This window comes from Haliaeetus leucocephalus, unplaced genomic scaffold (assembly GCF_000737465.1).
Source record: "Haliaeetus leucocephalus isolate CR32 unplaced genomic scaffold, Haliaeetus_leucocephalus-4.0 Scaffold110, whole genome shotgun sequence".
Lineage (NCBI taxonomy): Eukaryota > Metazoa > Chordata > Aves > Accipitriformes > Accipitridae > Haliaeetus > Haliaeetus leucocephalus.
Genome location: NW_010972546.1, coordinates 2,210,775 through 2,234,420, shown reverse-complemented (window position 1 = coordinate 2,234,420; position 23,646 = coordinate 2,210,775). Strand labels below are relative to the sequence as shown.

Sequence of the window (23,646 nt, the reverse complement as noted above, 5' to 3'; positions counted from 1 at the left end):
CAAAGCTTAGTGTCTCACCAATTTCCTTGCCCCAGAGTTGAAGATCAGTATGTACAGCAGCTGTTTTCACTAATACAAGCAATATGTGTTAATTGTTCTACCTGACTAGCTGTACATTAATAATACACTGAAGTACTGTCAGTGCAATGCCCCAAGGAACTACACCTACATCCTGTCTCAATGCACACCTGCTACCTGCTTTCCTGCAGCACTAATAATGCCCTCAGGAAGCAGTTTCTTCCCTAGCTTTCCATTTTATCTCCGCATTTTCTGTACCAAAAGTATACACTACAGTCAGTTTAGGAACCTCAGTACGATTAGAAGTAGGATTGTTGGGTTTCTTCATGCGCTGAACAAAGGCAGCTGATTTCCTGTTAATGAACACCCAGGTTTGTGATGGAATGCCCAGCCATGGAACTCATCAGCTGGTAGTCTCTTTGTCTAGAATATTGATGAGGCAGGAGGGATACTTGTTTTGCTTTAACTTCAGCCACACAGTAGGGCTGGAAGCTAGTTAGGCTGGAAGCTTGATCTCAATACCATAGACCTCAGCATCTCATACGTGAAATAAAGAAAGCAGGCAATGAAGATTTCTGGTATTCTTGTTCCTATTACTTTATTTACGGACAAAGCAATACTCTTTCTGCTTAATTTCAACTGCATTGGAAGCTAGAGTTCAACTTGTAACAGTTTTCTAATACTAAATGAATGCATATTCAATGTAAGCCAACTACAACAACATTCACTTTCCAATTACAGTATGAATATTGTTTTGTGCTTACTATAAAATTAACATGGTAGTTACAGATGCCTCCTTTCTAATAATTTACACACTGTTCTAGACTGTCCTGAGGCCCAAACTATGGCTTACTCAACAGAAATATACACTTGACTGCAAATATAAACATTTTAAGTCTCTTGTCACATATAGTCAACTCTCATTTTTATGTCATACACCGCACACGGGGGTAAGGATGTACTTGTTTGTTCAAAAGGACTATAGAGAGCATGGCTGCAGGTATACTGTTATAAATGATTCAACAGTTCATTTGTGTTTTATCTATTATTCAAAATAATAACAAAGCAAGCCAAACTACCTGGGGAGTTTTTCTCAAACACAGAGGAACAGATGAAAACCCCTTTACATAATACAGAGTGTGGGGGCAATGTGCTGTGTGCTCTTTGTGCTGACACCAGTTATTATCTGTCAATAGAGGTGAGTTTTATAACTATTGTGCTTCCTCTTTGAAACACAGTATAAAGGTTTGCAGAGCACGCACTGCTTTTCACTTCAGCTGCTCTCTATCTGTGTAGGTTTAGCCGTTTCATTTTGGAAGACAAAGAACACAAATGGCGTTCTCTAACCGAAGCCTTCAGTGGCGTAGAAGAACATCCTTTCAACCTACTGCACTCAGTGTCAGTGGTTCAGCCTCCAGGAAAATGGCCATCCAAAAGATGCAGGCACCTAGTGTCTATGGGGGAGCTGGTGGCTATGGCACCCGCATATCTACCAGCACCAGCTATGGACAAGGCTTTAGTGGGAACTTCCAGCTTAATATTACTGGTAATGATGTGCTGCTCACTGGCAATGAAAAATCAACTATGCAAAATCTAAATGATCGTTTGGCTTCATATCTGGAGAAGGTGCACTCTCTAGAAAAGGCAAACTCCCTGATTGAAAAGCAGATCAAGGAGTGGTATGAGAAGAATACCACGGTCATAAGGTATGACTATAGCTCATACTTTAAAACAACTGAAGATCTCCAGAAGAAGGTAAGATATCATATAACCATCTATAAATATATGAATTGCAATTATCGGGAAGATAGACAATAATCTATTGTAGAAAATGAACTTTTCCAAATTGCAATTGTCTCAGCTAAGAAAAATTAATGCTTTATTTTGATCAGATACAAATTAGCGACAGATTTTACATAATTTGTGATACTAGATATATGTCTGCAGATGTGAGTGATCTCATACATGAAAACAAAATTAATTAATCCTCCTATATTTGCCTTAGGTAATTTTAATTAGTGAAAGTACTGATGGTAATTTACATATTCAAATATAGTTTAGCATTTGTCAAAGTGTTTTTTCAGAAAAGAATGTCAAATGCTCAGACAAAATAATAGATCACTACTTGAAATAGTAAACTACCACTATAAACAATAAAATACTCCCACAGCAATCAGCTGATAGATTTGTCAAATTATGTTTCCAGTGAACTTCCTTAAATCTTTCCCCTCTTACTTTTCACCAGTTCAATTTCCCATCCTTTAAAAGCAGTTCCCTTTCAGAGAACAGTTCATCCCAACTATTTTATATACCTATTTTATGACAGGATAATTTGCCTTTTGGAGAACCCTAATTCCTTCTGTGCACTTCAAAGGGAACTTAGCTTAAACCTAGATGACTAATAGACAGCTAAAGTTAAGCGAGATGAAGCCCACATGCAGTGTTAATTTCCAGAAATGGAGCAAGTGTGCTTTTATGTTCAAAGATTCATTCCTTTTCAACTATTCCTTTTTAGATTGGTGCTGCACAGTTGGAAAATGCAAGGCTTGTCTTGCAGATTGACAATGCCAGACTGGCTGCTGATGATTTTAGACTGAAGTAAGTTCCATGATCGTTTCATAAATTCTCTTTCATGCTCCTCTTATTCATGAAAGCTTCTAGTTATTAGTATCAAAGCTGAGAAGTAAACATTTTCTAACATAAAGTTTAATAAAAAGTTTACAACTAAGGCTATAGTAGTTACTGATTCTAACATTTACATCAAACAGTTGCATTTTCATGATGACAAAACAAGCTTTATTTTACAGGTATGAGAATGAATACCTGCTTAGGCAAAGTGTCAAGAGTGACATTAATGGACTGCTCCGGGTTTATGATGACTTGACTTTGATGAAATCTGATTTGGAGTCACAGATTGAAAGTGTGAATGAAGAACTAGCTTTTCTTAAGAAGAACCATGAGGAGGTGAGAGCAGCCAAACACTGTCAGGGAGAGATGTTTTTAAGTGCCATACATAAACTCAGCCTCACTAGGAATAATGAAATCTTCATGGTTAATCTGAAAGAATATTACACCTATGGTGGGATTCAGCTCCAGATTAGCATATCAAAATTTAGGTTCCTATTCATATATTACCTTTGTGAATGTGCCTATGGTTCTATTACAATCAACTGAGAGACAGTCAATAAAACAGACATACCGTAGAGAGTGATTCTGATCACTGTAGAGCAAACACCTATTGGCTGGTCAGCTGGGACACTCTCTGGCCTCTACTGGTTGTAACAGGAACTCTGGCTCATGCAGAGATACCTACAACTTAGATATGTGTACTCGGTATCTCCTGGGAGTCTAAGTTCAAACTGAACCTCACCCTTAGCATTATATTTATAGTTTCAAAGACCTACAAAAGTAAGAATGTTACACAACCATTGTTTATTTCCCCTTTTCAAGTAAAGACACAAACTGAAATCCTAAATTCAAAATTACTCTTAACAAAATCTCAGTTATGGGATATGCCCAAGTTTTCCTCTTAGTGTCATATTATCAACTTCAAAACTGTAAATTCCTCATCACATTGCAGAAAATACATTCTTTAAGCACTGTATTAGAAAGATCCAACCAAGAAAACCAGCCAGCCTAGCCACCCACTTAAAACTGTGCTGTGCAGGACTGAGGCATTTGCATCATTTCTATGTGTGTGGCAGTAACTGACATCCAAGCTATTAGGCATCAGACTGAACAGCTCCAGAAACTAAGGAGTGAAGGTTTTCTTTAAGAATAATTTGTGGTTTAGGAGTTGCTACCCCACAAAAGTATACAAATGGGAACCATGACTTCTACACTTATTCCATAGATCTGGTCCTGAGGAAATCATCATTTTATAATGTTTATCTATGATATAGCATTTATTGCTACAAAATAAGTAAAATGTTCTAACATGAGGTGCACGAAACAGTATTTACAAGGTGATTAAGTTATCTTGCCCTGAGGTGCTATTTAAGAATTACTCCTATGTCTGTAGATTTTTATTTGCTTCCAATATTCAGGATTGAAAGTTCCCTTTAGTTGATGCTAATACAGTCCTCATTGCTGTAGGACGTCGACAGACTGCGCAAACAGGTGAGCAGCTCAGTTAATGTAGAGGTGGATGCTGCTCCAAGTACTAATCTTGCAGCTATTATGGAAAACATGAGACAGCAATATGAAGAAATGGCAGAAAAGAACCGTCAAGAAGCCAAAGAACGATTTGAAAAGCAGGTAAGGTCAATTACTTAAACATCAGCAAGAACCTCAGTCATGTCTAGTTGCAGTTTACAGCCCCTCCATTTTTGCATTTCAGACAGAAGAACTGAACCAGAAAGTAGCAATCGACGCTGAACAGCTGCAAGGCCAAAGGAGAGAGATCACCAACCGGAAACAGATCTTTCAGGGTCTGAAGCTAGAACTACAGACCCAGCTTAACATGGTAAATAATAACGAGTACTTGAAGTAAGGACTGCGTTTAGTACACAGTTACATGCATAAATATAGAAACTGAGAGGCTTTTCAATCAAAATGTTATTTTAACACAAAAAGGTACCCTCTTGAATAATGCACCTCTGTTCTTTTCATTGGCTGTAGAAAAAGCCTTTAGAAGATACTCTGGCTGAAACTGAAGCACGTTATAGATACCAGCTAACCCAAATACAGGAAGCAGTTGTCCATTTAGAGGCTCAACTGAGGCAACTCCGAGCTGACATGGAGGGTCAGAATAAAGAGTACAGTATGCTACTGGATATCAAAACTCGCTTGGAAATGGAGATTGCCACGTACCGCCGTCTGCTGGAAGGAGAGGACAGCAGGTGAGGAAATACATGCACTTTGCTTGTCGACAGCAAACAATGTTGCAAATACTGTCTATATTCACGGAAGGTGAAAGTGTAAAATCTGCCACTTTCCAACTGGGTGGGTGGGTGGGGGGAAGAAGCCTGTTGCCCAGTTCTCAACTGTAGATTCAGAGGAGGCTGCAGTTCGTTCTGGGTTTCAGAAGCTGCTGTGGAAGTCGGCTGAGTTTGTCTCTCGCAGCCTCTGCATAGGTGTATACTGTTACTCTTTGTAAGATGAGTAGCTGGATAGATGTTCACGCTCCATAAGCATCAGTAATTCAATGTGGGATTGACTTGTCCATAACTGTAATGACTGTAGCTTCTGCAGGCCTGGACTAACCTGGGCTAGATTTTTTTTAACATGCTTTAGACACCACAGCACCTAGTCATACTAGAGCAGGCACTCAGCAAAAGCATATCGATCTTCTCTTGCAGTCCATGGCAAGTTTTGCAGCCTGCACTGGCTTATGCTCTGCTCTACCTGTGTCACTAGTAGCCAAGCTATTTAAAAATTTGAAGAGGTCCAAGTGAATTGACACTAAAATGTTCAGTTAGTCCAGTATCCCATATTCTGAAGTGAAAAGAACAGACATCTATGAAAGCGGGGCAAGCAGAGAGTGGTATTTCCCCCCAAGATTCTGCCTGTTCAGCTATTCTGGAACTAGATTGGGCATATCTGCATGAGCTGGTCATAGCATTGTAGAAATGAGTCTGCAGATTAATTTCACCTATAGCTTATGCTCAGCAAGTTTTACTTTAACAGAGAAAACTCATTTAAACACCTGGTTATATGTCTTGATGAAAGGACATTACCTGTCCTGATTAAATGTACAGGAAACATACAACAATGTTTCTTCAATATGTTAGGTGTCATATATTTATATTTTTTAATTTATAATTTGAACAGACATTTCCAAGTGGATGTACCTACAGCAGAGCTTGAAAAAGGTATGTCACACCAACTTCCTTATTTTTTGATGGCTGCCTGTTGAAATGTTATGGAACTAAGTAGCCTGATAGAAGACAATGCAGTTTGAGAGCAAATAAACAGTGGAATCTTACATCAAGAAAGCAATCAACTGTATGAATAAATAACCTATAGGGATTATACAAAGCCTGTTTTTTATGTATGTAATTCAGACGCCTAACGTAAAATCACAGACTCCTCAAAGAGCCAAGAAAATGACAGAGAATTATTGAATTACCCTCTGGAGGACTTCAGAAGCATCTGCTTCTCTCCACTGACTACACAGGGAGACTAGGCTCCTAAATAAAGTATCTAGTTTAATAGCAAAAATATCCATTTCAGTGTAAGACTTTTCCTAGGTTTTAGGTCTACATGTTTGTGCTAAACTGAAGCAAAACTATCCAGAGGGATAGGGAGTTATTCAACACGATGTCCGCTATAATATTATGGGTAACATACAGGATGTTCAAAGGAAGAGAAACCATATCCTGTATACCCCAAAAGCTTACTTCACAGTAACTGTACATTGAAAAGATGCCTTTATCTATTTTCTCATTGGTGGAATTTCTGCTAGTACTACAGTAATATTACTCTGTCAATATACATTGCATTTAATTAATTCTCTGTTCAATTTCATTACCAGAATCAAGTAAAGTTAAGAAGATCAAGACAATTGTCGAAGAGGTGGTTGATGGCAAGGTTGTCTCCTCTAAGGTGGAAGAGATTGAAGAGAAGCTGTAAATGGCACCAGCAGAGAGGAGACGGCCTCTGAGCTTCTTGGAGCTGATGCCAAAACTGAAAGATTAAACTTTATATATAAAGTATCCAATCTAATTCTCTCTAAAACCCAGAGGGGTTGAAAAATGCCAAACTATCAAATCTCAAACAATTTTTTTCTTTTTTGTGTGCGTGTGTGTGAGTGTTAATAGAAATCAGTAAGTTACAAAGTACAAGATTTTGGGTTTACTTATATTGTGACTAAACACCTTGATGAATAAAACACAAATCAGCCTGTTATAAATGTATAATTGTTTCCGAGACAGATAAAAACTCAGTATTATTTTTACTTACATCAGAGTCTTAAATTACATTAAAATCTTGCTCAGTAAAAATTAGGAAGTCAAATTACTTATAGCATGAATTTACTATAGCTTTTAAAATAGTCTAAATTACATTTAGAAAAATACTGAAACAATGTTTACTGTTGAAGTTTCAAAGCACTAAGCTGGTGAAAGTCATTAGATGAAGACAAAATGGGACAAAATTTGCTCATGTGCTTAACAAGCTCTGGATAGTAATGGACTTTTCTGAAAGCACTATGAGAATTTTTGCTTCATTTTTTCAGACAGTTCACTTCAACAGCTGGTGCCCTAAGTTTTCTCACACTTTCAACATATTAATAAATGAAAAGTTTTTAGAAGAGAGCTGCTATTTCTGAGACCTTGATGGACATCTCATCAAAACTTTACAAAAAAGAATTTACCAGATACAGATGATACACTCTCTATCAAATATGTTAGTTTCATTGCAATCCAGAGTTTAGCAATCTATTTTTCTCTTATGTAGTAGCACATTTAGAGTAGATTTGTTTTCAAAAATGCATTAAAATATTGATTCAATGCACCTTTTCTGAACTTGAACTACCATTCAAATGTAATGCAGCTTCATTTCAGTAAAAGCTGATTTTCAAATAAATAAGAAGTGTCAATTTGCATTTCGTAATAAATTAAAGTGAACAAATAAATTTAAGAAGCCTGTTCACTCTCTGTGAATGTTTATATCACCAGGCACCTCTCTGTGAATGTTTATATCATCAGGGACCATAGCAAGCAAAGATATTTTATCAATAAGAATATATTTTGCCTTTCAGTTCAGAAATAAAAAGACCACCGTCTCTATTAAACCTTTTTCTACCAATAACTTCACGTACCCTTCCCCATACAGTGTTAAGTCTCCTATACCACACCCAGATCTTCAGTCCAAGGAGCCTACATTTTCCTCTTGACAACATAAACACAAAAAACTCTTCCTTTTGAAATCTCACCTGTCCAGTGTGTTATTTACTGTACATAAACAGCTGCCAAATAAAATAATCCTTTGCTTTCGCTATCATGAGTCACTGATACCAGGCTATCAATTAATTTCTACACAAATGCTTTACTTAAACCTTTGATCTACTGCTCACAATACATTTCTGCCCAAAGAAGCACCTATGCTCCTAGATGTAGATAAATTAAAAACTAATACATTTCAGTTGACAAATCCAATGATATAACTAAGCCAGAAAACAATTTTCTGTTTACCAAAATAACTTCAAAAGAGAAGTATATTGGTTTTGAAGTGTCTCCATGCCTAAACCTGCAACGAGAAGAGCTGTATTCAATCTTTAGATTTATATTATAAAAAGCACAAAATACAGAAATAATTTTCCTTATTTTGAGATAATAGCAAACTACTTAGAAGAAACAATGGTTAGTTTTCAGCTCAAAAGTATAAACTGTTGGTATAGGCTATGCATATTACACAGAGATACTTCAATGATGAAAGGTTTAGGGCAGAAAACACAATATATTCAGTATAATCAAGTATATTTATGTTTTCATATTAATGATCAACCTGCAGATCACTGAATGTCCATATGCCTCTTCATAACTTTTGTTGATCACTTTTCTTACTTCTTAATAAACATACAAGGAGCACTAATCTGGCAGACATTCATGCCAGAAAAGTATTATGAAAAGAAACACATTTTTGACACGCACACTGGGAAGTATGATATGATAGGGATCACTCCACTGACTTAAGCATACTCCGATAATAATAGCCCCAAACCAAGAAAGCAATGAGTATGTAATGACAAAAAAATTACTTAGGAAGGATTTAAATGCGAAAAGAAATTTTTGTGCTCCGTTACACATGGCAAAACATTATCGTGATGTCTTAGCTCTACTCCACCCATTTCCCCTCATACAGCAAATACCTGGAGGGCACCAGATTTCCACTCCCATTGGCAATTTAGATTGACACATATAATTTAGTTTGGTTAGGACATGCTAAACTGACTTCCCCTCCAAACAAGAAAGAGAGAGAAAGCATTAAAGATCTTCCTAGGAGGTGGGGACCACTACTGCAACACCCACTGCCTTCCCTATATAAAGGTTAAACTGTTCTCTGACCAGCCTTGCTCTGTGTTTTATGCTTCGCATAATAGATCAGGGCACCTTGAGCACCATGGCCCTTTCTGTGCGCACAAGTGGTGGATCCCGGCAATTCTCTTCTCGGAGTGGAATTGGCGGAGGATCTCTGAGAATGTCCAGTTCTAGTGGTGGAGGAGGCTTTGGTAGCAGTGGACTTGGGTTTGGCGGTGGATCTGGTGGAGGTTTTGGTGCTGCTTCTATGCTTGGTTCAGGCTCTGGCTTCAGTGGGGGTTTTGGGAGTAGCTCAGGTGGAGGCTTTGGTGCAGGCTTTGGTAGTGGTTTAGGCGGTAGCTATGGAAGTGGCTTAGGCAGTGCTTTTGGTGGAGGTTTAGGCAGTGGTTTTGTCAGCAGCTCAGGCACTGGTTTTGGAGGTGGCTTTGGTAGTGGCTCAGGTTCTGGTTTTGGAGGTGGCTTTGGTAGTGGCTCAGGATCTGGTTTTGGAGGTGGTTTTGGCACTGCTGGTGCTGGGGATGGTGGCCTTCTTTCTGGCTCAAAAAAAGAAACTATGCAGAACCTCAATGACCGACTGGCTGCTTATCTGGACAAAGTACGATCTCTGGAGGATGCCAATACTGAGTTGGAGCGCAAAATCCGTGAGTGGTATGAGAAAAACGGCCCTGGCGCTGGTATCCCTGGATCTGGGAACGACTATAGTAAATACTATCCTATAATTGAAGATCTTCGAAACAAGGTAGCAAAGCAATGTACTTAAAGTATCTTTACATTTGTAATTCACCTGATAATATTTTGGATAAAAATATTTTCCTTTCAGAAACCAAGAGCAAATTTATTCTACAGTACCAACGCTTGTAATAACCTGCCACATTGCACTAGTATCTTGTGTTGAATTTTTCTCGTATATTAACGGCAGTTCTGTAGCTATATCACACAATGCTGTGTGACTTGGTCTAATTTGAATAAAGGAGAATGCAGTGATGGAATCCAGTTCTACAAAATCCTGTAGATTACAAAGTTTAAATTTTAATAAGTTTCATATTTCTTACATCAAGAATTCAATTCCTGAAATAGACAGACTACCTGGCAAGGTCTTCAGAGATTATAAACTATCTAGTCATAGAATCTGAACTGGTATTCTACCATTAAGTGAAGCATGCTGATTTGCAGAAGCTGAAAATCCGTCCTATATATTTTCATAGTAAATTATACAAGAGTCTAACAGCTGCAAAGCCATTGAGCTATAAAATAATTCTCTGAACATTGTTTGTATTCCAGATCATTAATGCAACTATCGACAATGCAAGAATCATTTTGCAGGTCGATAATGCCAGACTGGCTGCTGATGATTTCAGACTGAAGTAAGTACATCTTAGTATTACAAAAACTTACCAATATTTTAAGGAAAAAATTCTTTTGTATTTAAAAATCTCTTTCGTTGCAGAATACTTTAATATAATTATTAATCAATATTATAATAATTACGTGTATTAAGATTTCATATCAAAAGCTATATAAGTACATAGTAATAGTTTGCATTTGACCTCATTAACCATGTAAAAAATCATATTTAATTACTTTATTTACAGATATGAGAATGAAATGGCTCTTCACCAGAGTGTGGAAGCTGACATCAATGGTCTGCGCAGAGTTCTTGATGAGCTGACCTTGACAAGAGCAGATCTGGAGATGCAGATTGAAAGCCTGAATGAAGAACTGGCTTATCTCAAGAAGAATCATGAAGAGGTACTTTTTTTTTCTTTGTGAATTCATAACAAGGCAGATGGAATTGTGAAATACCAAGTTATTCCCTTATTTATGCCAGTGGGAGTTCCTTGGTTTCATTATTTGTTTTGTTTGCTCTTCTTTTTTGAGTTTACTAAGTGAAAGAGTGAAAGAAATAGGCACGCAAGCTACAGATTCTCGTTGAAACAGAATTTATATCACATATATTTCTTTACATATATTTTTGGTAGAACTGTTTTGCCTTTTATTAACAGAAACTTTATTTTAAATCTCTCCAGGAGCTTCAGGGAATCCAAAGCAGTGCACTTGGCCAAGTCAGCGTTGAAATGGATGCTGCTCCAGGAACTGACCTGACCAAGCTTTTGAATGACATGAGGGGACAGTATGAAGTCATTGCTGATCAAAATCGTAAAGAGGCTGAAGCATGGTTCAATGAAAAAGTAACAACCAGAGACAGCAAATCCAGCGAAATGCATGTAAAAATGAGTTAAATGTTTGGAACAGTAAAATTACACTCTATTCTTCCTTGCCATTTCAGAGTGGGGAGCTGAAAAGGGAAATCTCCACCAATACTGAGCAGCTTCAGTCAGGGAAGAGTGAGATCACAGACTTAAAACGGACTCTCCAGAGCTTGGAAATAGAACTACAATCTCAGCTTGCCATGGTATGTTCTAAGGAAGCTGCTAACTAGTCAGAGTAAATTTTCCAAATTCAAAAGTGTTGTAAGATCTTATACTATTCTATAGGATTTAAGACTTGCATTTATTTCCTATTAAATCTTGCATTCTTTTAGTTCCTAAATAGCAGTAATATATATAATTGGATTGCAAGTAGTGTGTTACAAAGCAGATGAACTTTTATGTTCACATTCAGTGAAGCAGCAAAGGCCAGTTTTCAAACTGGTATTTCAAGAAAAAAAAATAATCTCTAAGTAATGAGGCTATACTTACTCCCATTAAACTATTTCTGCTGGTTTTGTCTTTGCAAAGAATTTTTTTGCCTTAATCAGGGATTATTTAATATCCTTCTTACACAGAAAAAATCCCTTGAAGACACTTTAGCAGAAACAGAAGGAGGTTACTGTGCTCAGCTTTCACAAATGCAACTTCAGATTGGGAATCTGGAGTCTCAGCTGTTTCAGGTCAGGGCTGATATGGAGCGCCAGAATGCAGAGTATCAACAACTTCTAGACATCAAGACTCGCCTAGAAATGGAGATTGAAACCTATCGTCGTTTGCTGGATGGCGAGTTTGTGTAAGTAACTAATTCACATGAAATATCTCCTTTGTTTTATTTTCTGTAGCAATATCCTTTCCAGTAAAAAAAGAGGTAAAAACAAGTGGTACATTCACCAAAAGATAGTAAGGCACATACAAGGATTCTGAAATAATACAGATAGACTCTAACTGAGGAGAATGAATGATTTTGCTCCATATTTAAAATAATCTATCAATGCCAACACGAAAAGGGTATTTCTACCGATCTTGACAAACATTCTGCCATATTGCATGTCTCTGATTCACTTTTAGGAGTGCAGGACAGGGAGTAACATTTGAGAGCTCATCCTTGACAGGGTCCAAATCACAAACGCAATCACTGGATTCTTCTCAGGGTATGTAGAACTTGATTGAATAAAACTTTGTTTCTAAAGTCATTCTTATAAATAAAATAATACATGCTATTCTGTTTAACTACATCCTAGAGTTCATTATAACAAGAAGCCAATTTGAAAGGAAAAGGATGTAACTGTTCATGTACACATACTGCTCCGTTTTATAACTTTTAACACTTTGATAAATGTTTTGTTTATGATGTTTAGATCCTACCAAAACTAGAAAGATCAAGACAATTGTCGAAGAAGTGGTAGATGGAAAAGTTGTTGCATCCCATGTTAAGGAAGTTGAAGAGCAGATATAAGGCACAATCTGATGTTGCAAAGGAACCGTTCACTCCATGTTTTTTCAAAGCCAGAATGGATAAATAATTTTGTTCTTTTGTGTGAAGTGATAAAAATAGATTGGCTTTCTACCAAGATTCTTTTACATAAAACAAAGCCTGCATTTTCATTCTTAGCAGCCATGCAATTTATTTTCTGCTTCTGTCTATTGGTATTGCCTGTATTACTTTCACAGTGTTCTTCAAATGTATCACCAATTCTTTGTTCAATAACTAGAAATATGGTGTACACATTAGCCATTTAATTAGATATGCCTTTTTATAATCTTTAGAAATTAATAGATAAAATAATTTTGCTATTCTAACCTCATTTTCCAGTTTTCTTAACTAATAAAAAGGACTCAACAAGCTTTAAGATATTAGTCTCCCTTTATTCTTCATTTAGGACTGCTGCTCCTGATCCATATTTGCCATTTTGTTGGGTATCTTGCTTTACCATATACTATGTGTGGGGTATAGTACTTACTGCCCATTAATTTAAAGAAATTAATCCAATGCTAGGAGACGTACATGTTAAAAAAAAAAACTGTTTAAATGTAAGATTAAAGGAATACTTGCTAACTTTAAATTTAAAGATATCAATTTAAGAGAGATGTTTTTGCAAACACAACAACCTATTGTAGAGACTGCAACTGTAGTGGAAAAGGAGGGGTACCCTGGTTTGGAAGCACACAGCTACCCCAGCCATGAAGTGGTGGGTCCATGTCCCGGAGTGCCATCTGGTGGGAGCACCATGTGATCTTTACAATCCTGAATTTGGCTTCCAGATGACCAATTCAAATGAACTGTTTAAAGGAATCTCATCCAAAACCAAATAATGAACAAAAATACAATCCCCTTATACTTTACACCTTTGCTCTTGAGCCAAAACGTTGACAATTTTTGTGTGATTCTCAGAGAAGACAAGGAAGTTACTGTGACCTCTTACATGTATATTACTGCATCTCTAGAATACAAACGTTCTGCACATTCTATCACATCTCTTAAATGCTTGACTCAAAACAGATGTTTAATGGGAGCACAGATTTCATACTGTGTTTCCATTCTGCCTTTTGTAAAACCCACTACTAGCATTTTTTCTGCTTCCTGCTTTGAACCAATAAAGGCCAGGGTAATTAAAACAATAGTCAAAGAACTAAATCAGCATAGTAGAATTGCCACATCTAAAATCCAGTCAGTTAAAGAAAAAGCACTGTGATAAATAACCCAAAGCAGTGAAATGGAAGAATCTTCCATATATGCCAGTACAAAGAGGGAAGAACTTGAAAACCTCTTGAGTAAATGCACCATCTTCAGCAGTTTAAAGAAGTAATGTCTTTTCTAAAAGCATGGAACACAAGTGTACCTCTTTTTTTTCACCCTTTAAAAGCAGTGCTGATAAATAAATGAAAAGAATCTTACTACATGTGATGTATTTAAATAATATTTTTTACTGTTGCAGACTACATTAATTAATTCTTTAATTAAAATAATTACAATATAAATTAGAATAATGATATCAGAAATAGACAATTTGAGGTTGTTTATGTAGTTGCGTATGATTACCAAGAGTACCATTATAGAGAAACTTTAAGATTATAGACTGAAGGAAATTTTTTCTCTAGCTAAGACAGGACAGCATTTATCATCTTTCTTTCCTATCCATAATTTTCTTCTCATATGTGGAAAACCTGAAACCGTACCATCTTCCCCATTATCGACAGCATCTCCAATCCAAAGAGAAAACCATGTCTCTTTTGTCTTCTTCTTCCAAAGACATATATACTTTCAGAATAATTGTATACAAAGAAATATGAAATAATGTACATACCTCAAGGACTGCAACTGTGATTGCTGCAAAATCATTACTCCCTACATAATTCAGTGCAGATTTCCACTCCATAACCATGTAGTTTACCTACATACACATTAATCCTGAATTTAACATTATAATCTAAAAGATGACTTAGAATTGCCTAGGATGCAGTTTAGAGGTATATAAAAATCTGGAAACCACTCTAGCTATTGTCTTGTGAGAAAGCAACAGTGGTAATCCAAAGCAGTTTGCAATCACTATAGCATTATTACCCTGTATCACAGAATCCAAATAATTGTTGCACAGTATCTGAACTATAAAGTTAAATAAAATCCAATAACTGTAATAGAATATGAACATTGAAAGTAGCTACAATACAAAATTACATAAATCCTAGTGAAGATACAATTGCTTACACCTACCTACCTTTAGCCTTCAGGGATCTTGTAGCCAGATGTTCCCTTTACACCTGAAAAAAAGACAGAAGAAGAAAGCATTAGTGCTAATTTCTTTTTTAAAAGCTTTTAAAAATTGTATCAACTGACAAATGTTTAGCTCCTGGTAATGTGAAGATTCATCCATAGATGCTTGTTGATGCATAAAGTTTGGTCTGTGCGACCAAATCCAATATCCCTGCAAACCTCTATATTGTATTTCAAACTTATACATTTCTGCATTCATTTCTGGATGCTAGACAGCCTTGACTTCACCTGATGTAAACAGAAGATGTTCTGAGTCCCAGGGAACTGAAAGCAAACTGTAAACAATCGGTATTGCAATGCAAAGTAAAAGGAAGATTTTAAATTACATTTCAAGTTCTTATTTGCTTAAATACATAGGCTTTTCCTGCTAATGTTTATACTGTCCTAAGGTATGATATCTTATGTTTGTTTGTTGGATTCTTAATGTTTTTATTATGTGATTGTTCCCATACTATCAATGAAAAACACTGCCAAGATTTTGGTTTTAGAACTACATAAAACTAGAATAATTAAGACACTTGTAGAAAAGATATTGGACAACAAAACATTCTCATCTCAGTCCAGGTCAGCTGAAAAACAGCCAGCTAAGAAAAATAAAATCAGAACACAGGATCCTTTTACATGTGCCAGTGGACAGAGCCAAGAACAAGGAAGCTTTATGCACACAAGGAGACTCTTAAGTGGTATAATACTTTGACTTCTAAAAAGACGAGTGTCTTGTAAAAGTTTACTGCCTTTTTTCTCATTTTACTGAGGTATATTCTTAGTTGGAGCCTAAAAATGCATTCTATCTAGTGAATTTTTTTTTTTTACTGAAATATGAATTTTTTCCCTAAATATCTGGCATTGTGCATTACTAAAAAAACTTTGAAAAATATGTAAGAGCCGTTCTTAGCAGACAAGATCATTGGGATCATATAGTAACTACAGTGAGCCAGGAAATGAAGAATCCTTTGCAGAAAATACAGCACAGCACACAACCTATACTTCCTACCTCCCTGGTAGCTGTCAAGAAAGGTAAAAGAAAACTTACATAATCTGCATACTCTGTGAACTGAGCACACTGACACATGGCAGAGGTACTGTAAACACCTTCAGAGACAAACCTGACAGCAGCTAGCTATGTTTGAAGTGTTAATTCACCAGAACTTTGCACCCTGCAGAAGAGGAGCCAAACCCTTTGCCACAAGGGGCACAAGCATTCTTTACCACTAGCAGTGCGGGTTCCTCTCCCTCTTTTTGTGTTTCTGCCCATAAAAACACCAAAATGTAGGGTGAGAGGATGTCCAGGAGCCCAGCTCTTTTTCCAGATGGGACAGACCCCAACACCAGATCAGGTCAGCCACCTGAGGCTTTGCCTCTCTGACTCTCAAAAACCTTCAAGAATGGAAATTCTGTAACATCCCTAAATAACCTGCTCCAGTGCTGCACAACTGCCTGGTGAAGGCCCATTCCAGCAGCCCTGCCACCAATACAGGTGTACTGCTGGGAAGCTGTTCCTCTCCCTTCCTCTCTGCAATTGCATTCTCACGCTGTGCAGCTGTAATTTTGTCCTTTGCTTTGTCTCTCTTAACCTCACATTTCTAAGGTTATAAAAAACCACAGCTATAGTGTAACAAAAACATAAAGACATTGTATATATTCATTTCAGCACATAACTTAGGAATCATCATTTTAATCGCTGCAAAAGTGACAGCCCTTGCTTTATTAACTTGCTTCTAGAAACGATTGGAGGCCTCTGACCTTCCAGTGCTTCCTCAAAAATAAAGCTCTGCAGCTTTAAAATCTGGCTGTACGCTCTCTCTCCTCTCACTGCAGGCAGGGAAGGCTCTGCAGCAGCCGGCTCATCCTATCAATAAGGCTCGGTTAGCCAAGGTGGAGGATGGGAGGAGAATGGAACTGTCCCAGCTCCTCAATGAGATCAGGGCAAAGTATGAAACGCTCACCACCAGAAATCAGATAAAGACCATCATCTCAGCAAGGACCCAGGTAATGACTTCATACAGACATACACCTTCCAGAGTAAGGAGACAATCCCTGTCTATACAATTCCTCCCTCAGCCTCTATGAGGTACAGTATTTCCTTTTCAATGCAGCATATTATTGGGGAATGGATTTTGATTTTACTGCAGTAAGATGTGAACTAGACGATACGGAAATAGATTTTGTTTAGGGTATGAATTCACACTAAACAAATGCTGTGTAATTCATCTGGATGTTTTTCTGTACCTGCAACAATGATATTGTTGTGATTTTAAAAATGATGACATATGCTGTAACATGGTAACCTCTAGCACCATTTAGTTATCCCAGAGGAAAAGAGAATCTGGAAAATCAAAGGCAATGTAAAGAATCCATTTATATACAGAAAGCTTTACCATTTTTAGCACCTATATTAAAGAAAACTGTACCTTTTCAGGAACTATTTTATATTGTTCACAGTAAAACTATGTTATACTCTTCAGCAAATATAGTTTTTTCTTTCATACAGATTGATTAACTGTTATCAACACACAATGCTACTATTTTAGATTTACATACAAAACATCTCTAAAACCCAACTGAACTTTGAAATAAAACGGCACAACACTTTTCGGACATCAAACATGAAGAAATTCAGGGCGAAAATTAGGTATTGTATCACCTTGTTGTACTTCTTAGGCATTGCAGAAATTCTGGAGGTTTATTTTAACCACAGGCCAGACTACTGCTGCAATCTGGGTGATCTACACAGTAATCCAATGACACACAGCAGCAATAAACTAGATAGTTAAGCTAAGTTTGTATTTGTATTTGGCACAAAGCGGCCAATGTATATTGATATAATCTTGTCACATAAATTCTGCAGTACCCAGGCAAAAAAGGGTAAGCAAAGAATAGAGTGTTCACTTGTGGATTAGCCAAATCTAGATTTTTCACCAAAACAATGGCATGGTAAAATTACAATAGGTCAGTATGTTACGGGGGGGGGGAAGGGGGAGAAGCTTATTTTATTTGCTTCATAAGACCTGAATTAAAGACTTTATTTTCTTAGAGTTGATGGCATCATAAGAACCTACATAAAGCAGTAAAATATGCAAAAGAGCATGTATTGTTTCAAGTGCTTGTGGCATCTTCACTACTTGCAGTAAAACTCAGAATCCGAAAGGAAAATAACTTTCATAAGCAAAACAATTATTTTCGAAGTTAAATGCATGAACATATTATCTAAATCAAAGACGAGCCTAAATCTAAAATGACCTGACACATGCTCAAGATTGGCTTAAAAACCCTACATTTTCTTGCAAACACAATACAGTGCTTGTTTGACTATTTACTTTTTTCTAAGAATAAGCTTCAGCCTTAAGGATGGCAAATTATCTCAAATAGTATTTTAGATCAGGATTAAGCTTAGAACAGGCACTTCACTTCTGAATTGTTGCATTTAACATTGGTGACAGCATACACTCAGAAAACATGCCAATTTTTTCCTTCCTGTGATAGGTAAATCTTAAATAACCTGTCCTTACAGGACAAGGAAAAGTTGTAGATTTGGATAAAGATGCTACTCATGTTTAAATGAATGGAGGTACTTGCCCTCAGACGAGAATCTGAAATCCAGACAATGACTAGATCAGGCAAAAACATAATTACAGCAATTGTCAATTGTGATATATTCATGCAACCACTCAAAAGGGCTCCCTCTCTATAAAGCTGTTCTTAGAAATAAAAAATACATTAAAAACAAAGAACCTTATTCAAACCTGGAAGCTTGAACTGACTGCAATTCCTCTTATTTCCGTGAAGTTAAGCCCATTTACTCTAGAGGTGAATAAGGTCTCAATACAACTGCTTAATTTGTATGGGAATTCCTCTACAACAAATATGTTAGGCATAAAGATGTGGCCAACTACTTGCCATCAAACATAGCAGTATAAGGGCTTCCCATCTAAATGGTACATAAAATATTTACTCATCACTGTTAGCTTTAACAAATTTATATGACTCTCAAAAAATTCCAACTAGGTATTTTTATGTATCTACTTTATTTTCATTATTTGAATATTTTTTTTAATATTGTTAGCTTTTTTTTATCCCCGGTAGCTAGAAGAAGCTACAATTAAAAGAATGGACAAAGATGCAGAAGCATTAAAGGCAGCCAGAGCAGAACTCTGTGAAGCGAGACGGCAGTGGCACCACATGCAGATCGAAATTGAATCTCTCCATGCTGTGGTAAGCATCATAAAATGAAACTTGAAATCTTCTAGGGAAAAAAATATCTTTTTCCTGATGTAAACTATTCCACAATTCTGTTTATGAACAATCACATCCACTATACAGCAGAAATACAACACACAGAGAAATGCATAGCTTTGCAGTGGACTTTCAGCTTGTCACACAGAGCACTAACCAACAAGCAATAACCCAGTCATTGGTCACATTTAAGAGTATTACATGTTTTGATTCAGGATCTGCCATTCAATATACATGTGTTCTCATGTTTTCACGCCTGCCAGACAAATATTTGCATAATACTCCCTCATCAAGTTCCCAGTCATTCTGCTTAACCAATTCACATCAGGTTTATAACTTTTTTTGAATCTGTGGACCAAATTTATCAATTCATTCATGATAAAATATGTCAGCAATTTACTGAATTCAGTAATATAGATAAGCTACAAGAGAACACAGACCACTCGGTTTTCATACAGTACTAAGCTGGATATCATTTCAGCCATACAGGTAAAAGCAGAAATCTGTAAAATCAATGGTAGTGGATTTCTGGTACAACAGAAGGCTACATTTTTTATCCTGTCTTAAATTATTACAGATTTTACTGGAAAATTTCTCAGCAAAAGTATTATCTTGAAAGCTTTACTCCTGTTCCTAAAGAATATTCTTAAAAGAACTGATGTAAAAATACAGAGGTTGTTAATGAAAAGTACGTATAACATCTTTATGCATATACTTTCCAAATCTTAAAATATGAGTTAAATTTCACAGGAAAAGGGTTTGGAACGTTCATTGCGTGCCACAGAGCAGCAGTACCACATGCAACTACAAAATTTAGAAGCTGAGATTGAATGCTTAGAGAAAGAGCTACTGGAAGTGAGAAGAGGTATTGAGAAACAGCTTCAAGAGCATGAAATTCTCCTGAACACCAGGATGAAACTGGAGGAGGAGATAGCAACATATCGCAGTCTGCTTGAGCAAGAAGAGAACAGGTACTCGTCGTTTAGACAAAAAGTATTCAAATTTATCTTCCATTTCAGAATATCTCATTGAAATAATCATCAGAATTGTAAATACCTGAATGAATCATTAAAAAAATCACAGTATAATATCCTTAGAAATGGTTTCATGGTAAATTAACTTCACTGATTTCACACTTTCTGGAGCTCAGAGTGTCTCCACAATCCATTGCAGATAATAGCATGCTTACTGCATCCTCACTCAAGGCACCGCATGTTGATGTAGACTTCGTATCCCATTAGCTGCCTGCCACGGGTTCTGTTTGTCTCAGACCATTGATGAAGCAAGTCCACACGCGTGAAGTTCTGGGAGAGAAGTTCATGTCTCATCACATGACAGATGGCCATCTGCATGTGGAGTTCATACTACTCGCTATCATTCAGAGTGTTTTAAGGCACACGTTAGGATGCTATTTCAGAATACACCTTCCAGTGACATTTTGCCCTGGTTGTAACTCTTCATGTCTGCCCTTTCCCTGGTATACAAACACCAGTAGTTGTAGACATGAGAGAGGCAGCTATACAAATGTAAACAACAAGGAGGATAAGGAAAAGGCAAAATATCACATCTTGCACTCAGCACTGGTATCTTAACAAAACCAGGCATGCGATTCTGAAATCTTTCAGTGGAACACTGCCTCCCTCAGTCCTTTCTACAGAAAATGGAGAGTTTCAGTCCTGGAACTTCACACTTTTGCATAAGAAGATTCCAGACAGGGGAGTCAGTTTCAGATTTAATGCTTCTAGCTCTGAAAATACACACAATTCGGTGTCAATAAAATTAAATAACTCTTCCTAGCACACAGCAAACTGACGAAAAACTGTCCAAAAATAATGAAGAAATTGCACAGATATTTTCAGTAACTTTCTTCAGTTCTATACTCAGAATGAGAAATCCAAACAAATAGTTGGTACAATCAAACAGAACTTCTCATGGTTCTCATATTTTTAATTTTTTCATAGCTGTTCATAAGACAAGTTTTAGATTAAAGTAATTCAGTATTACTAGATGACTGTAATAATTTTTATTTTTGCAGGTTTCGTTGCTCTATACCTGACCAGAAGGATGACAAAAAGCCTACCACTAGCAAGATTGCCTTTACACTGCCTTCAAGTGAGTTTTTAGACACTTTCCCTTTAGGGGATTATGGCCCTAAAGGAGGTTCCTAACTACTGACAAATTACTGGTTATTACAAAAGGATCTTCTTCCAATACAGCAGGAGAAAAAAATATCTCTAGGTCCTGTATCCTGACCTCACTCTTCTGCATGCTTAGTATATCTGCATTTTCTTTTACAGATGGTGTAAAGAAGCATGAAACTGAGAAGGTGGAACTGGTGACAAAACAAGGAATCCTAGATGGAAATATTATGAAGGAAAGTGCTGAAGTTCATGGCACTGTACAGTAAGAGAAACATGAATTTAAAAAAATAACAATTGAAAGTAAATGGTGGGCATTACATTTCTGTAGCTTTGAGTTTTCCTTTATTTAGTATTTGTTATATCATGCCCATACAGCCAAGAAGCTCCAGAATGACAGTGATAGTTCTTGAAGGTATATTGAATGGCATGTTTTAACAATACATTAAATTTTAAAGTTCTTTTTATCAGCATTTACTTCATAAGCTAACAATATCATGGTAATGCTTCTGATTTGTAATTTGTATTTCTGTTAAGAATGAAACTATGAATAATTCATCTAGTTAAGGTTGAAAGCAAAAGAGCCCATACCATGTTTGCAAAGTCCCTCTGGGGCATATTTATGCATATAAATCCAGGCTTGGCTGCTCTACCTTGCTATTTGGAAACTCCTACGTTTCACCAATTACCAAACAGGGAACAGAGAGCTTGGCTCCTAAATGGACTTATGAAAGTCTGTTAGTATGCATTATGCACCTCAAATTACTTTAATAGTATTGGATTGCCCCATTCTTTTTTTTTTTCTGCTGCTCTTTAAGCTCTTTTGTAGACTAGCATTTAACGTTACATTTAAAACAAACTGTAGTGTAGCATGTCACTAATACTTAACTGTAATCAGCTGTTGAAAACATGCAGAAATTTGGATTAAAAATTAATGCCATTATATGGTCCACCATAGACACTCCATACCTGAAGCTTATTTTCATACATGAGAGTTGTTCATCTTACACAGTCTGACAGATTTGCACAGGCCTGCTTGGCTGGGTAGTTTACCTGAGTAAGGCCCCCAGAGTCAGACTTTTAGATCTGGATCCTGACACATACTTAGAGGATGAAATCAGTTGGATTTGGGTGCCTAAATATTATAGAATCAGCTAGAGATTTAATTCTCTGTATTTTACTTCTGCCTTTTTTTTATTTTTTAAGTTAATGTAGATCTACATTCTGAGGTTTAGATCTGAACTAGATTTTTCTCCTCCCTATTTTGAAGGCTTTCAGATGCAGGAATTCTGTCCTGCCCACTATAGCACAGGGATTTCTTGCAAAGTTTTTGAACTTGGATTCCAAACTTTCTCCTTGGAAACAAACTGCCTGATGTGTTTGGAGCAGTGGTTTTGTATCCATGCCCACTTAAAAGTACAAAACCAAGAATATAATGAACCCTCACCCTTTATTTAGCTTTTCTGGAGAATGAACCTGTGAAAAAAAAAGAAAAATTCTAGTTTCTCAGTACCCATCTAAACTAACTTGATGCTTTGTTATGCAATTTATCTGTACATTTAAAAAGCAGTCCTGAAGACAGATAATTCATATTGCCTAAAGGATCATAAATACATTTGCTTTATTGTTTCAGGACAGAAAAAGTGGATGAAGTCATTAAAGAATGGGAAGGTTCTTTCTTTAAAGACAACCCTCGCTTAAGGAAAAAATCAGTTTCATTGCGCTTTGATCTCCACCTAGCAGCAACGGATGAAGGATGTTTACACACAAAAAAGAAAACTCTTCCCGACATTGAAGTCAGGCTGGTAATGAGGAGATCTTGCAGTATTCCTTCTATCAAACCTTAACCTACAGCAAATTAACCCAAAGTTCATCTCCAATGGGCTCTGGAAATAAACTGTAGATGGACTTACACAGCCTGCTATCTTGCTACAACTACAAAATCTTACTAAGTACTTTGATTAATACAATAAAAACATACAAGTCTTTCAAAAGAAAGGGAGAAGAGCAAGGGAGTTAAGATTCCAGGAAACCTAACTTCTACTAGTTTTATACTCTGGGTGCAGCCCTTTAATTTTCTCATTATTGTTGTTTTGTAGAATTTCACCAAATATTACAAAAATTAAACTATAACTTTATACTTTGACATATTCTGCCTTTGTAAAAGAGAAGTTGTTTTCTCTTTCTGGAAATGAGAAATGCATATTTCATTCTCTTAATTATTCAATATTGCATACATATAATGACTGATGAATCCTTGTAATAATTTATATCACAACTGTCATACTTCTTGA

At 36.6% G+C, this 23,646-nt stretch overlaps 3 protein-coding genes across 6 annotated transcripts; all 3 read left to right on the top strand.

Moving 5' to 3' along the window:
* The first annotated feature begins 1,350 nt into the window (after positions 1–1,350).
* KRT20 (keratin 20) lies at positions 1,351–6,591 on the top strand. Of its 2 annotated transcripts, XM_010585574.1 has the most exons (8): positions 1,351–1,773; positions 2,534–2,616; positions 2,826–2,982; positions 4,114–4,275; positions 4,358–4,483; positions 4,639–4,859; positions 5,791–5,831; positions 6,494–6,591. In XM_010585574.1, exons 1-8 carry the CDS (start codon positions 1,351–1,353, stop codon positions 6,589–6,591), a joined length of 1,311 nt encoding a protein of 436 aa, XP_010583876.1. The 2 variants fall into 2 exon arrangements, with proteins under 2 accessions (XP_010583876.1, XP_010583877.1); XM_010585575.1 differs by lacking the exon at positions 5,791–5,831 and having other exon boundaries at positions 1,456–1,773; positions 6,480–6,591.
* Positions 6,592–9,081: 2,490 nt separating this feature from the next.
* On the top strand, positions 9,082–12,665 carry LOC104842915 (keratin, type I cytoskeletal 12-like). Of its 2 annotated transcripts, XM_010585571.1 has the most exons (9): positions 9,082–9,385; positions 9,491–9,738; positions 10,281–10,363; positions 10,592–10,748; positions 11,027–11,188; positions 11,287–11,412; positions 11,785–11,996; positions 12,278–12,360; positions 12,568–12,665. In XM_010585571.1, the coding sequence occupies exons 1-9, from the start codon at positions 9,082–9,084 to the stop codon at positions 12,663–12,665; spliced, it is 1,473 nt and encodes a 490-aa protein (XP_010583873.1). The 2 variants fall into 2 exon arrangements, with proteins under 2 accessions (XP_010583873.1, XP_010583872.1); XM_010585570.1 differs by having other exon boundaries at positions 9,082–9,738.
* Positions 12,666–16,874: 4,209 nt separating this feature from the next.
* Positions 16,875–23,199, top strand: KRT222 (keratin 222). Of its 2 annotated transcripts, none has more exons than XM_010585573.1 (6): positions 16,875–16,970; positions 19,065–19,193; positions 19,965–20,185; positions 21,250–21,326; positions 21,512–21,617; positions 22,986–23,199. In XM_010585573.1, exons 1-6 carry the CDS (start codon positions 16,875–16,877, stop codon positions 23,197–23,199), a joined length of 843 nt encoding a protein of 280 aa, XP_010583875.1. The 2 variants fall into 2 exon arrangements, with proteins under 2 accessions (XP_010583875.1, XP_010583874.1); XM_010585572.1 differs by having other exon boundaries at positions 21,250–21,330; positions 21,489–21,617.
* Positions 23,200–23,646: the final 447 nt, after the last annotated feature.

What these genes read in the sequence shown, in the direction of transcription:
- KRT20 (XM_010585574.1), top strand. Translation starts at nt 1,351, where the DNA reads ATGGCGTTCTCTAACCGAAGCCTTCAGTGGCGTAGAAGAACATCCTTT. An exon ending in CTGAAGATCTCCAGAAGAAG is followed by an intron (nt 1,774 to 2,533) that starts GTAAGATATCAT and finishes ATTCCTTTTTAG; the next exon opens with ATTGGTGCTGCACAGTTGGA. An exon ending in CTGGAAGGAGAGGACAGCAG is followed by an intron (nt 4,860 to 5,790) that starts GTGAGGAAATAC and finishes TAATTTGAACAG; the next exon opens with ACATTTCCAAGTGGATGTAC.
- LOC104842915 (XM_010585570.1), top strand. Translation starts at nt 9,082, where the DNA reads ATGGCCCTTTCTGTGCGCACAAGTGGTGGATCCCGGCAATTCTCTTCT. An exon ending in GCTGATGATTTCAGACTGAA is followed by an intron (nt 10,364 to 10,591) that starts GTAAGTACATCT and finishes CTTTATTTACAG; the next exon opens with ATATGAGAATGAAATGGCTC. An exon ending in ATCACTGGATTCTTCTCAGG is followed by an intron (nt 12,361 to 12,567) that starts GTATGTAGAACT and finishes TATGATGTTTAG; the next exon opens with ATCCTACCAAAACTAGAAAG.
- KRT222 (XM_010585572.1), top strand. Translation starts at nt 16,875, where the DNA reads ATGGAACTGTCCCAGCTCCTCAATGAGATCAGGGCAAAGTATGAAACG. An exon ending in TTGAATCTCTCCATGCTGTG is followed by an intron (nt 19,194 to 19,964) that starts GTAAGCATCATA and finishes TAAATTTCACAG; the next exon opens with GAAAAGGGTTTGGAACGTTC. An exon ending in CTTGAGCAAGAAGAGAACAG is followed by an intron (nt 20,186 to 21,249) that starts GTACTCGTCGTT and finishes TTATTTTTGCAG; the next exon opens with GTTTCGTTGCTCTATACCTG.